Source organism: Pinus tabuliformis, chromosome 6 (genome assembly GCF_031772625.1).
Source record: "Pinus tabuliformis cultivar Carrire ecotype Pingquan chromosome 6, CPIR1, whole genome shotgun sequence".
Taxonomy (NCBI): domain Eukaryota; kingdom Viridiplantae; phylum Streptophyta; class Pinopsida; order Pinales; family Pinaceae; genus Pinus; species Pinus tabuliformis.
In genome coordinates, this window is record NC_142292.1 from 1,403,341,438 (window position 1) to 1,403,354,392 (window position 12,955).

At 36.4% G+C, this 12,955-nt stretch overlaps 1 protein-coding gene across 1 annotated transcript; it reads right to left on the minus strand.

Annotated features, from left to right (window-relative positions):
• Positions 1–644: 644 nt before the first annotated feature.
• On the minus strand, positions 645–12,459 carry LOC149263911 (E3 ubiquitin-protein ligase RHF2A-like). The gene is made up of 8 exons (XM_089426836.1): positions 11,565–12,459; positions 11,307–11,353; positions 11,114–11,176; positions 10,756–10,864; positions 10,242–10,627; positions 9,863–9,970; positions 9,394–9,757; positions 645–1,163 (listed from the first exon to the last, which is right to left on the minus strand). Exons 1-8 carry the CDS (start codon positions 11,697–11,699, stop codon positions 1,095–1,097), a joined length of 1,281 nt encoding a protein of 426 aa, XP_089282962.1. The 5' UTR covers positions 11,700–12,459; the 3' UTR covers positions 645–1,094.
• Between the last annotated feature and the right edge of the window lie 496 nt (positions 12,460–12,955).

Consider the following 12,955-nt stretch of genomic DNA (forward strand, 5'->3'; position numbering starts at 1 on the left):
TGGTTGTTGGATATACTCTTCGGTTATAGTGGCAGCCAGTAGGTTTGATCCCAGCCATGGCCCATAGCCTAGATCATTCCAATGAGTTACTGATTCCCATGGTTTAAAGAAAAAAGGATAAACGATGTCCATGCAAATGAAAATGAAATGTTTATCAAACTTTTAAGATTCCTTCCATTCAGTACTCTGAATTATTGCCTTCATAAGCAAAATTCTGACTAAAAGGGAATTTCGAATTCATTCACTGAACACGCAGTTAACTCTGCACTAAGCGAAGCCACAATTCTAAAGCAGGGATGGAATAGTCATCATTCAGTCTGGAGTCTAAGCCAAGCCACAACTTTTCTCTAGCAAGGATGTAATAGTCATCATTCAGTCTGGAAACAAAAAAATTTAACCACTATGTGATCCCAAGCAAGATATCACCAAAGTTCACATGATCTAATGACACTCTCTATAGAAACAACAATACTAAAAGCAAGACAACAGCTAAAAGCAACACACCACGATAAATGTGGAGTTTTAAATTACAGTAGCAAATTTTAATGAATCTTCTTATTTTCTTTAAAGACAATGGCCCACAATAAACATACAAAAACAATCCTGGCGACTATACACATGCAGAGTTTTCACAGTCATATAAGTTTCAACCATAAACGACATCACCAGCAAGCATTTTCACCAAATTTGCCTCGTCATTGTCATTTCTTACACCATTTCAATATTGCTATTAGAGCTGTATTGCAATGACAGGATCGGGGAAAAACAGTTTCCAGTAATATTTACTCCACAGAAACCTCCTGTTTCTGCAATTAAGTCAACTTCATTATACAGGTTGACTAAGCAAGGTAAAGAAAGAAAATATAAGGGTTTGCTTACACCTGAAGGGCTAATTCTGGGCATGGACCATGCCACCAGCATGGATGAGTTAAACTACGATGCATGGATGAGTGAAACTACAATGATGAATTATAAGCTGCAGCTATCTGATTAACTTCTCTCATTGAGATGAAGTATACATAATTGTGTGCCTTCTGATTTGAGATTAAAAAAAAGCTGAAAACTGAATTTCCATGGGTTGAATGTTATTTCTCTCAGGCAGAGGATGAAACGGCAGTTGTAGGGTGCACACCAGCTTCACCACCACGGTTATCTTCAATATCCTGTGAACATTAGAAAAGCAAATAAGAACAATCTCTTTGGAAGGTTATGTTCATATTTTTCATTAAGCAATAAACATTATTATCACAAAATCTAGCCCATTAATCCATAATCTCTTCTAAAAGCATAGAACAGATAATCCAAACCAGCACCAATACAGTACTAGACTCTATAATAGCAGCCTCAATTTTTCGTTGAGTAAAGTTGGTGCAGCTTTAAACCAAAGGTGCAAAAACAGCAAATAGAGTAATGAACAGTAGACATCACTATACAATGTCGACAACATGCCATCTACCTCGTTAAACTAGAGATATCAACAAAACTAGTCACTAACAAGGAAACTTAAGTCACCAATGATACCAACTATACACAAAACCAGATGCCATTGCCATAGGTGTGTGACAATGACATGGGTAAGTGATTTTCTATGAGAACTCTTAATCAATCTCAAAGACTTAAGGCAATGGACCAACCTGCTTTTCCTGCAATTTGTCAAAAGATTCCAAATAATTGTTTGTTTAAGCTACGACCTAATTGGATGGAATAGAAATGGTTTGATGGGAAGCTATTTATGAACTGCTAAGACAACGAGTTAAATAATAAGATTTTGGCCAACTTGTTCAATGTTAGATCATCTTAATCGTAGAAATTTAGACTGCAAACACACATACAAAAAATGAAATACAATTCTTCATTAATTATGCTATATCACATGCAACTCATTCACACCTTGCCTCATATTTCATTACAATTTATAACTGCCCTAAGTGGGCGTACGAGTTTAATCACTTACAATCTAGCCTTAGCATTTAAATACTACATTGGTCACATGTCATTGACAATTTAAGCAACCACATGATTCCTAACTTAAACACCATTCGAGTGTTAATAACTTAATACACCAACACCCCCACAAAAATAATATTTCTCAAACATTTACCCCCCTAAGTTAAATACACATCTCAACAACAAAATGTTGACTTAAAAATTTTCAGATGTAAAGATTGCATATGGATCCTCCTCCAACCATCAAGGCATTTTCGTTAGCTGGTTAAGAAACTAGGTTCTCTGGACAGTCAACATATATATGTGTCTTCAACAAAGCAACAAATGCTACATATCAAGGGCTCTTCATCAGTGCTCCATCATACCATCATTACCCTCATGTTTAAGGTAGAATTACACTAAACCCCCCAGACATTCTTCCAATTCTGTTAGGTTGATAACCATCACCCTCACACATCCTCATGGTGCAATAATTCCTTTGGATTCCCTTAGAAAATCAATAAAACTAAGCATTCCTTCTTCAGTACCCCTCTATCTGGATTCTGGACATTTTTAGCAACTAATCAAAACAAGTAACCTTTAGCAATTTCATCATGACCCTCTACTTTGTTTCGCAAACTATGGGCGTAAACCAATAATTGCATACTAGTCCATGAAATTACACTTTTCAAAATTGAATCGTCAAAACAAGTACACTTAAATATACCTTCAAGTGCTGCAATGGCACAAACGTACCAGCTATCTCATGCTTTAATGTTCCTTGAAATTCTCTGCCAAAATCTACAAGTCAACTATTGAGAATAGATGATGGACATTTATTTGGAAACATCCATCAAACACAAGTCTTAGCAATTGTGTCACATTCCTTGAGAATTTTCATCAGATTTCAGCAACATTCCACACATCTGACATCTCCAATCTATGGCTAAAAATATGTAATAACCGCTTGTTGATTGAATCATTTGGTATTATTCTAGTTTGGTTGAGATGTGCAATCCCCAACTTCATTGTACCCTAACTACTATTTGGATAGACCTTTGCTGGAAAAAAGTTGTTTCTCAGTCTACAAGTTTCCTAAAGTCTCTGTCCTACCTCTATTGATATTATTCACATTTTCTACATTTTATCTTCACATTGTCCATTTACATTAGTCACTCAATACCATCTACATTACATGAGCTTCTACACTTCACTGAACCACTTCATATATGTCATCGTGGTGGGTGACATCTATACAGGTTGTTTGTACAATGTAGACTTTATTGATGTGATACAGGTTGTGCCTGATGTGTCACATTCCTAGAGAATTTTTATCAGATTTCAGCAACATTCCACATCTGACATCTCCAATCTCTGGCTAAAAATATGTAATAACCGCTTGTTGATTGAATCATTTGGTATTATTCTAGTTTGGTTGTGATGTGCAATCCCCAACCTCATTGTACCCTAACTACTATTTGGATAGACCTTTGCTGGAAAAAAGTTGTTTCTCAGTCTACAAGTTTCCTAAAGCCTCTGTCCTACCTTTATTGATATTATTCACATTTTCTACAGTTTATCTTCACATTGTCCATTTACATTAGTCACTCAATACCATCTACATTACATGAGCCTCTACAGTTTACTGAACCACTTCATATATGTCATCGTGGTGGGTGACATCTATACAGGTTGTTTGTACAATGTAGACTTTATTGATGTGATACAAGTTATAACTTATGCCTGATCCTATATAGCATTTTTGTTGTTATTCTACAGAAGTTGCCAATGTTGTATTCATGTTTTCTAGTTAAAGGGTCCTCTCTCCTTCATATGAATATGCCCTAGAAGAACTCTCTTTTCTCCTTGAATGACTTCCATGAATGTCTACTAGTCCTTTATCCATTTCATAATCAAGAATATGATCTTTGAGGGCTTCAATGCCTCTTGTTGGTTCACAACTTCTAAAACCATGGCCCCCAAGAGGGCAGCTCGATTGGTGATCACCGTGATATGAAGTCTCTGTGAAGTATATGGTTCAAGGTCCAAATTCGCCTTGACTAGCTTTGCGGGCCATGCGTGCACTCACCTAGAGGTTAGTGGTAGTGACAGGAATCGACCCCATGTCACACCAGTACAAGCCCGGCCCAGTTGCCGATTCCTCTAGATACAACAAAACCAAAAAGAAAACTTCTAAAAACATGAAAAAAAAATCTACATCTTCAAACATTTTAAAATAAAACATACAATTATGCACCTTATTCTTTGAACTAGATGTAATCTCTCCTCGAGACTACAAATATTTTTAGACATGCCAGGGCCATCACACGCTGCTACTTTCTCTAATTCCCAGTAGAAATTTAGGTTGCAAACACATACAAAAATGAATATAAAAGATGGAGAGAAAATAAAAGAGAGATTCTTATTAATAATGTATATCATATACAATTCTCCACACCCCTTTGCCTCATATCTCATTATAATTTATAGAGCACCTTAGTGGTTATGGTGCTTTAACCACCTAACCCCTAAATTCAACATTTAAATATTGCCTTGATCATATGCCACTAACATATAAAGCGACTACAACATTGCTAAATTAAATACTTGAGAGCACTATTACCCCAACATTAACAACAAATGGAATGCTCAAGATAACAGACAAGTTAAATCACGAGATCTTAAGGCCTTTAAAGTCTCTCTTTTAAAAGCACAACGTCTTAAGGGTAAATGCCCAACAACATTGCCCCAGTCTTACAACTAGATGGTGTGTGCACCAGTCTTACGACTAGATGTTGTGTGGCCTATCAAAAATATAATGTGGATGTGAGAAGTTGCCATTTTGGTCCCTCTCCTCTTTAGTGGAAAAGGCTTGTCTGGGGACAAACAAATGATCCAAAAAGCAATAAGTAATATGTGAGATGTGATCAAATTAACCAGCATCCTTTTTTTGTGGAATCTTTAATGTTGAGCAACCTTTTCATATGGCAAATGCTCATTTTCAACCTGGAAGAAGTTCCTTCATTTAGATCAGACCTGGCTATCCATATTTCAGCGAAAAAGCCATTTTTAGTAAAGATTGTTGATACTCCTCAAATGGAGCCAAAGCAAGCAAGCTAGCTCTCAATGCTTATACAGGAATGGGCTCATATGAACTCCCTCTCGCTCCTACATGTGACAATCTTGATGGACATGTACATTGATTTATAATGAAACATATGATGCATTTAAAAGAAAAGAAAAAAATATTTATAATGAAACATATGATGGACATGTACATTGATTTATACAGGAATGGGCTCATATGAACTCCCTCTCGCTCCTACATGTGACAATCTTGATGGACATGTACATTGATTTATAATGAAACATATGATGCATTTAAAAGAAAAGAAAAAAATCCAAAGAAACTTATATAGGTTTGCTTAGAATTCTGTTAAGGCTAAAGAAAAATACATTAGATCCATGCCCATCAATGACCAAATAGGTCAATGGTGCTAGAATGTGCAGTAAGGCATAATGAGAATGTGGGAGTGCAAAGGCAACTCAAGGCGCAAATAAAGCCAAAAAATTATAGAGGTGTGAACACACAAGGTAATCGCTAGAAAAGAAAAGAAGAAAAATGGAACCATCAAAGCCATGGCAATGTTCAAATCAAATTAGCTTAGTGGTAAGACATTGATCTTTCCTAATGTACTTTACATACCAATATTAGGTAAAAGGTTTCTTTAAATCGGTGAAATGGCTAGGCAAAGTCCACAATTGGATGTGTTATTTAGGGTTGATGCATATATACTTCCTCTGCCAGACCTCCATTGAGGAAGGTATATTTTACATCCAACAATTTCAAGTCAAAAAGAACAGTTGTGACCAGGACCAACCTTGTAAATTGTTATAACTAGCTTTGTTGTAAGGGTAAACGTCCCCAGTCCACCCCTTCTTGCTATGCAAGCCCCTTTCTCTTTGCAACTGAAAACTTGGGCTTATCCAGCAAACCATCTAGGTGCAAGCTTACACCACTCCATAACCTTGATTTGAAATCTACTAGCAACCTTGCAAATTTGGTTTGCAACCTCAATCAACACTAAAACATTACCTTGCAATACTTGCTTGCACCACAACTTAAAGGTGTGATATTTCTTAGCACTACATCTAGACCTTGGGAGCTTCATTGGTAGTGCTACTTTTAATTTAGAAAAAATTCATTCCCTGTGAACTTTTTCAACCTTACTGTAAAACTTAGCTATCTAAATTCGATCAATCTAAAACCATGCATGAATTAATTGAACAAATAAGTCATCCAATACATTGAGTTAGTTGATCTACCCTAAGTTGCATCCTCTTATTATTATTGTAAAACAAGGTTACACATTTAAAAAAGGTAATGCCTATTCATGTCTAAAACACCATGCACTACGATCTTCAATTCTACGTATAGAACTGAAATTGGTTTTAATGTTAGTCCTAGCCAATAGTGGCTTGCTGCGTCAATGAAAGCAAAGGTATTGTTAATGCCCCCACCAATGTTCAAATTGTCCAATGACACATCCATGCTTACTTGCATAGCAGTTGGGGCCAGATGTAAGACTTGGGTGTCCTTGTTAGAATAGATGCTCCTCACACATGCCCTCCTGGCCAAATGATTCCAGTTGGAATGTTGTTGGTTGCACTCACTCCTAGGCGGAGTTAGGAATGCTAGCTCCATCATGTTAAGTGGAAGGCAGTCCAAAACGATGGTCATTGAAAAACCTTATTTTTCTTTCGTCAGTCATCTTGACATTTCTGACTGAACTTTTAATTTTGCATTTCTACTCAATAATCATATTTGTTTCTGTAAATCTCCTTAATTCCATATCCCATAGTTTTTCTTTTTATCAAATGATTAAACCATGTCTTCTATTTGACCATTTAGTCCTTTAATAGTGATCGATAAACCTTCATTTTCTTCGAATGATTATATAGATTAGATTGCTATTGACAAAATCTCAGTTACCCTAAAGTCCATGGTACCATTCCATCACCTAGTTTATATTCTGAAAAGTTTAGCAACATAAGATTTTCCAATAAATGTGATAAAAGTAAACTATGCCATCCAACAGAGGACAATTCAAAAGTGTTTTTAGCCTAAAATTCTTAAAAATGCCAATATGATGCATATGTTACAAACTTACAACAGTCAAATAATTCCCTTGTCACGAATCTTCCAAAACCTGCAGTCTTATTTTCATGATAAGGTACCGTTAAAAGCTTCTTCAAAGCTCCAAAAAGTATGGGGTGGATGATAAGACAGAATTATTAACTAATAATAACCCAAAACATGGAATTATTTACTCTGGACCTATCGAGCGCTAAGAAGGATCAAATCCCTTGAGTTGTAAGTTTTCTGATCATTTATGATAGATTTAGGCTGATTGTAGGTCTCACTCAACTCATTAGAACTCACAACTCATGGAGACAAGGATATTTAAAAATACAATTTTGATTATTGTTAGAATATTTGTATTTGCATTGTAACAATAATTATTTGTAATTATTGTAATTGTATAATTAAAAAATTTCCCTCTTGGTTGAGAAGGCACTGTACCAGATAATTATGCGTAGATTTACAGGCTTCACATTCTATGGTAAATAACACAGAGAAGGTACTTGTTGCGCATTTGAATTCATCTACAATGGCCCACAAAAGCTAGTTAACGCATTGATATTACCATCACTTGCACAGAACCAAATCCCAATCTATGCTGGCCAGTTACCAGTCTAATTAATCACTGTGCTTCCAGTCAGTGGATTTCTTTAAGTTACACAGGATTCTCTCTGCATTTTTTAAGAAAATATGCATACACAAGGCAAAAATTGTGAACCAGTTCTGAGTCAAATTTCTATACTTACTGTACTTCTAGTCATAATGGATTTCTTTTAGTTACTCGGGATTCTCACTCACTCAAAGAAAATATGTATACTCCAGAAACAATAAAATCAAAACAAACAAACAAACAAAATGTGCACCAGTTCTGAGTCAAATATGTAAATTAAATGATGAGTTTTTCCAAGAAAAATTCGCTACAAAAATAGGTAGTGCAATTCAGGAAGACTTAACAAAAGATTGGGTAATAGAATCAAAGGACCATCTCGTATAACAAAGCTTATTACACCCCAGACTATAACAATTTCCAGCACTAACATCTCATATTAATTAATATAAACAGTGAACACCATGATTTATGCACAAAATAATGCTGAATAGAAAAATCCAAAAGAAACTTTCAATGGAAAAATATGATTTCAAGGTATATTCATTGTGTGGAACCATTAATCAATCTCCTCCCAGTCTTCTCTCGAGGCCCATTGTGTAGAACCATAAACTCATCTTCCTCCCAGTCTTCACTCGTTGTCCTTTAAAAGGTATAGATTCCTTATTCTGATGCAACGATATAGACTTACAAAGCATATGTCTGTATTATCTAATAAGCATCAGGTATGGAACACTTCCAGACCATGAGCCAAATGCATAACTGCATAAAAATTACTGGAGAGGAAAAAATAATTATCCTACACTGCCGGCAAGTTTAGGTTTTCCAAGAAAACCATTCCCAACCATGAGTTATTAAAGGGCCCTGCTCAAATGCACACAAATATAAAGTTGGAAAGCTATGTTACCAGATCTGCCAACAGAAAATCCAGGATCCACACTTCTACAGATCTGGCATGATCCATCCCAGATACACTCAGTGCCTGAAAACCATATCCTTTGCCTATAGAATAGCTGGTGCCCCCATTCTAAAATACACAAATCATAGTTTTCCATAGCAGCCTGCATTTCTGACTTTGTGAGAGTGATTTGGAGTAAAATATATTTGGAGTAATAAATTTTCTGTGTTTCTGGTTCATGATTATCTGGATCCTAATGATCCAAAAAATATGGCAGATCTGTATTCATTTCCATGCAACTTAGTTGGAAAATTTTACTATAATGTAACATGTCTAGACTGTATATGCCGCAAATCATGATAGACATTGGAAATAGAGAAACTACCAAGTATAGATCCAACTATAAGTGCATAACAAATGATAGAAGAAAATCACTAAATAATAAATCCTTGTGATATAATAACATTGTATTCTGGAAATCTTCCCCGGTATTTCTTTAAGGCAAGCCTTTTGGGTTGTAAAGGCATCAAAGCCAAAGACAATATTATTCCGGTGTCATGAGTGCCCTCTTTTTGTTTCTTCTAAAACAGATTCTCAAGCAGTTGCCAAATGCAAAGGAAGAAAAAAGAAAAAGAGAAAAAAAATAGCTTTGAAGAGCATTATGTATTGAATTTGGGATCTTTATACTATAATATGAAAAATATGTTTGTGAACTTTGTGTTAATCGATGCATCCAATCTCAGTACTTTAGCAATGCTTTGAATTTTTATAAAACTTAGAAACTTTGGATGGCACACAAAGGAAATTAGGGCTCCTTACCTTTATAGAGGCTTCACTTATGCAGCCATCTGATTTGTCTCTAAGAGATTCTGGGCTTAAACCTGAACTTGTGCCACATGAACTTGATCCATTGTTGGTGTCGGAACATGGAAAAACCTGACGACCTTCAACAGAGTGTCTAACTGGTATTCCCGCTGAACTTCCTTCCATATTATCAGAAGCAGATGCATTCATACCATTGTTTTTACTAGTAGGATCAAGACGCTCCATCATACGGGCAACACCTGCAATACTAGCACTAACCTCTCGTTGAACTTCTCTGCCAAGTTCAGTTACTGTATTGTTACGTGCAAACAACTTCTCCTTAAAACCTCTTGTACTCCTTGATATTGATTCCTTGTACCTATAAGAGTGTTCAAAAAAAGACATCAACCTTGGTACTATTGGGAAAAAGACAGAACCTTAAGCACTCAGCTTTGCACAAGAGAGTCCAACAGTAATCGCAAACCTTGAAGAAACAGCGTTAAATCGAGATTTGAATGACTCGGAAAAGGACTGAAAATCAGAAGACCTTGACCTCTGTTGATTTTCAGGGAACTGTTGCCCTGCATTGTTCCTGAATGAAGATTGGTGCAAAATTCAACACGGTAAGAAAACGAAATGCACGGTCTTTTATTGCAACTACTTTGTTCCATGTGATTGAACGAAGGCCCCGATGGAAGACTTGAATAAAAAGTACAGTATGTATAGAAATTTTCTACGTAAGGCGCTAGAAAAGTTATAATCCAAAACAACCAAAGAATTACAGGAGCAAAGACATCGATCACAATAATTCAAAGGCTTGCAGTTTGAAATTTAGTCCCATTATCATCACAAAGCTTACATACCTTGGTGTAAAGGGTTCACTCCTGTTGTCTAAAGCTTGCACTGCAATACCACTGTTCCCAACTGTTCTTGAATTCATTTGTCCTGGTGGAGATGGCAAAGGTCCCTGCTGTAGCTGTTCTTCGGTTGTAGCAGTCATAGCAGTTGTCGTGGACTCAAGTGAAGTAAATGTTGGAATATTTCCATCTTGAGTTTCAATATTGTTGGGTGAAATCGGAGGTGCATTGGGATGAGTAGAAAAGACCAGAAACTGTGGATGACCTTGACCAGATGATCTGTGCCTCAAATTTTCTCTTCTGCTAAAATGATGCGCTCTGCCCATTGCAGCAGCTGCCAAATGCTGCATAATTCGTTCCTCAAAATCAGAGTCATCGGTATAAGCCGGAACCTGCAAATTCACATTTCAACGGTTAGCCCTTACAGAAAAGCCCCACGTTGTCAGAACAACATGGAATAATCTTCATTTGAAAATCACTGTATCTCTGGCAGCCTGAGGTAGAGGAAAGGAATACAGACATGGTGGAATTCAATTTCATCAACAGAATTTCGAGCAAACATCGGAGTGTTCGGAGACCGGCTTAATCTAAAGCTCCTCTCTTGCTCCACTGCTGCAAGCAACTCTTGACTGCAAGGAAGTGAGTTATAATTAGAATCTGGAATGGGATTATAAGGAACTCCGTAATTAAGAAAAGACCAAAGACACAAATCTACATATTTCATCATAAAAACTCAGAAAGTGGCTTGGATAAAGCCCGCCATGGAGTGGAACAGAACAGACCTTTGTCTGATATACTGAAAAGAGAAGGTTTGGGAATGATTTGGCAAATTTTACCATATATCACAGCAAACGAATAAAACAAATCTCCAAACATACCTTGCAGGATCCTTCAAGATGAGGGTTTGCAAGCACATAGGACATTCCTTACTTCTTTGAGACCTGATTAAGAAAAGGGCAACTTTTAGCATATATCAGACCAAACAGGCCTCCTGGAATAGAGCTACACATCAATACCAATTTATATATGGATAGTCTCAATGACTCAAACAAATTTCATGAAGCAATTCACCATTCAAGTATGCACTGCAAATGGTACTCATGTTTACAGCTAGTGACCTGAAACAACCGATCAGATCTAATGTCAGTTAAGGTAACCAAAACCCATCTAGGCAGGAACAAAATTCACCAACCAAAATACCTATCTTCGCCCTTGATTGAACCAAAATCCAATGGCTCAAAACCCATAAGATATATCTGAAACCCAAAATCAAATGTAAACAATGGAATCAGTCAATCATAAACCACATGAATTGGAAAAAAACATTACCGTAGCCGGATCATCATCCGTGAAGGGCTCAAGACAGATGCTGCAAGCATCATCACAAGGGTCCTGCACACCTCCTTCCACAAAAGCTGCCGCCGATGTCAAATGGGTCTCTGTAACTTTGTTGTTCTCCTCCATTCCCAATACCAAAACCCACACAAGAATAAACCCAAAATACAGCCAAATTCTGCAAAAGCCTCTATCAAACCTATTGCCAAAACGGATCCCTGTTAAAAACAAGGTCAATCCTTCTGCACCCGCTAATCAAAATATTCTCTGTAACGCGATAAGGGGTATGGAAACAGGTTCGAACCGCCGACCAAAAGGCAAAAATTGACCGGGAAAGCAAAAGCTAAAACAAACAAACAAACTTACAGGTGGGTCAAAGCACCATACAAAATAAACGAATCTCTAAAGCAATTCAACCAGCTTCTGATCATATAGCCCACAATATAGAATTTGCAATGGCCCCAAAATTTCTGAAGGAAAACAACAAAAACATGAACAGATTTGACAAAAGAATGGAAAGACAAAAATTGTAAATTGTACTGGCACCAAAGACACCAATGGAAGATGAACAAACCAACAGAGGAGAAGAACAAATGCAGTGAAGATCAGGACAATCTACATGCATGACCACAAAAAAAGTAATGGTGGCTGCAAGTTTTTTCTTCCCATTAACCCCTTATCACTTCAGTTAATAAATAAAATTGCAACCCAATCAACAAATTTTTCAACACCTAGATCTAGATGCCATTGAGTACTCTATTCATTCATCCCACCAAAAGTCGGTCTACGCAGTGCAACCCCCTGAATTTCCATCTCCATGGTTTTTTGGAACCGATTTTTCCACTTTCCTCACAAGTCTTCCCGACCCTCCATTTAATTCCCACTGCCGTGGATTTAACAACGTAGTTACGTCATTATGAGTGATAAGCGGACCTTAGTCCCATCCACATCTTATATTTTATTTTTTAATAATTTCTTCATTAACCTCATTAAGAAATGTGTATAGATTATTGTAACAACCCTTAGATTATTGTAACAACCCTTACCACGTTTACTTAAGTTTCCCTTTCTTTTTACCTTTTTTTCTCCTAATAATAAAAGTAAAGAAGTTATAATAATTAAAGTCATGGGTGAGTAGATTTTTTGGTGTGGATTTTTACTTTTACCATATACTTCTAAAGGGTGGGTTGTTAACCTTTTTTTTTGAAGAATACTTCTAAAAGGTGGGTTGTTAACCTTTTTTTTCTTTGACTTCAAAAGGGACAAAATCTTGATTAAACATGGTTGGAAGAAAACTAATATCTCATAGTAATGTCATGTTAAATTATATTATTAAAATTATATATTGTTTGAGTATTAGGTAAAGTTTGTTGTGGGTTGTGAGT

Bases quoted from the DNA above. Each gene is read 5' to 3' on its own strand.
- LOC149263911 (XM_089426836.1), bottom strand. From the start codon at position 11,699: ATGGAGGAGAACAACAAAGTTACAGAGACCCATTTGACATCGGCGGCA. The intron at 11,177-11,306 runs GTGAATTGCTTC...TTTCTTAATCAG, and splicing joins TTGCAGTGCATACTTGAATG to GTCTCAAAGAAGTAAGGAAT. The intron at 9,758-9,862 runs GTTTGCGATTAC...ACACTCTTATAG, and splicing joins TTTAACGCTGTTTCTTCAAG to GTACAAGGAATCAATATCAA.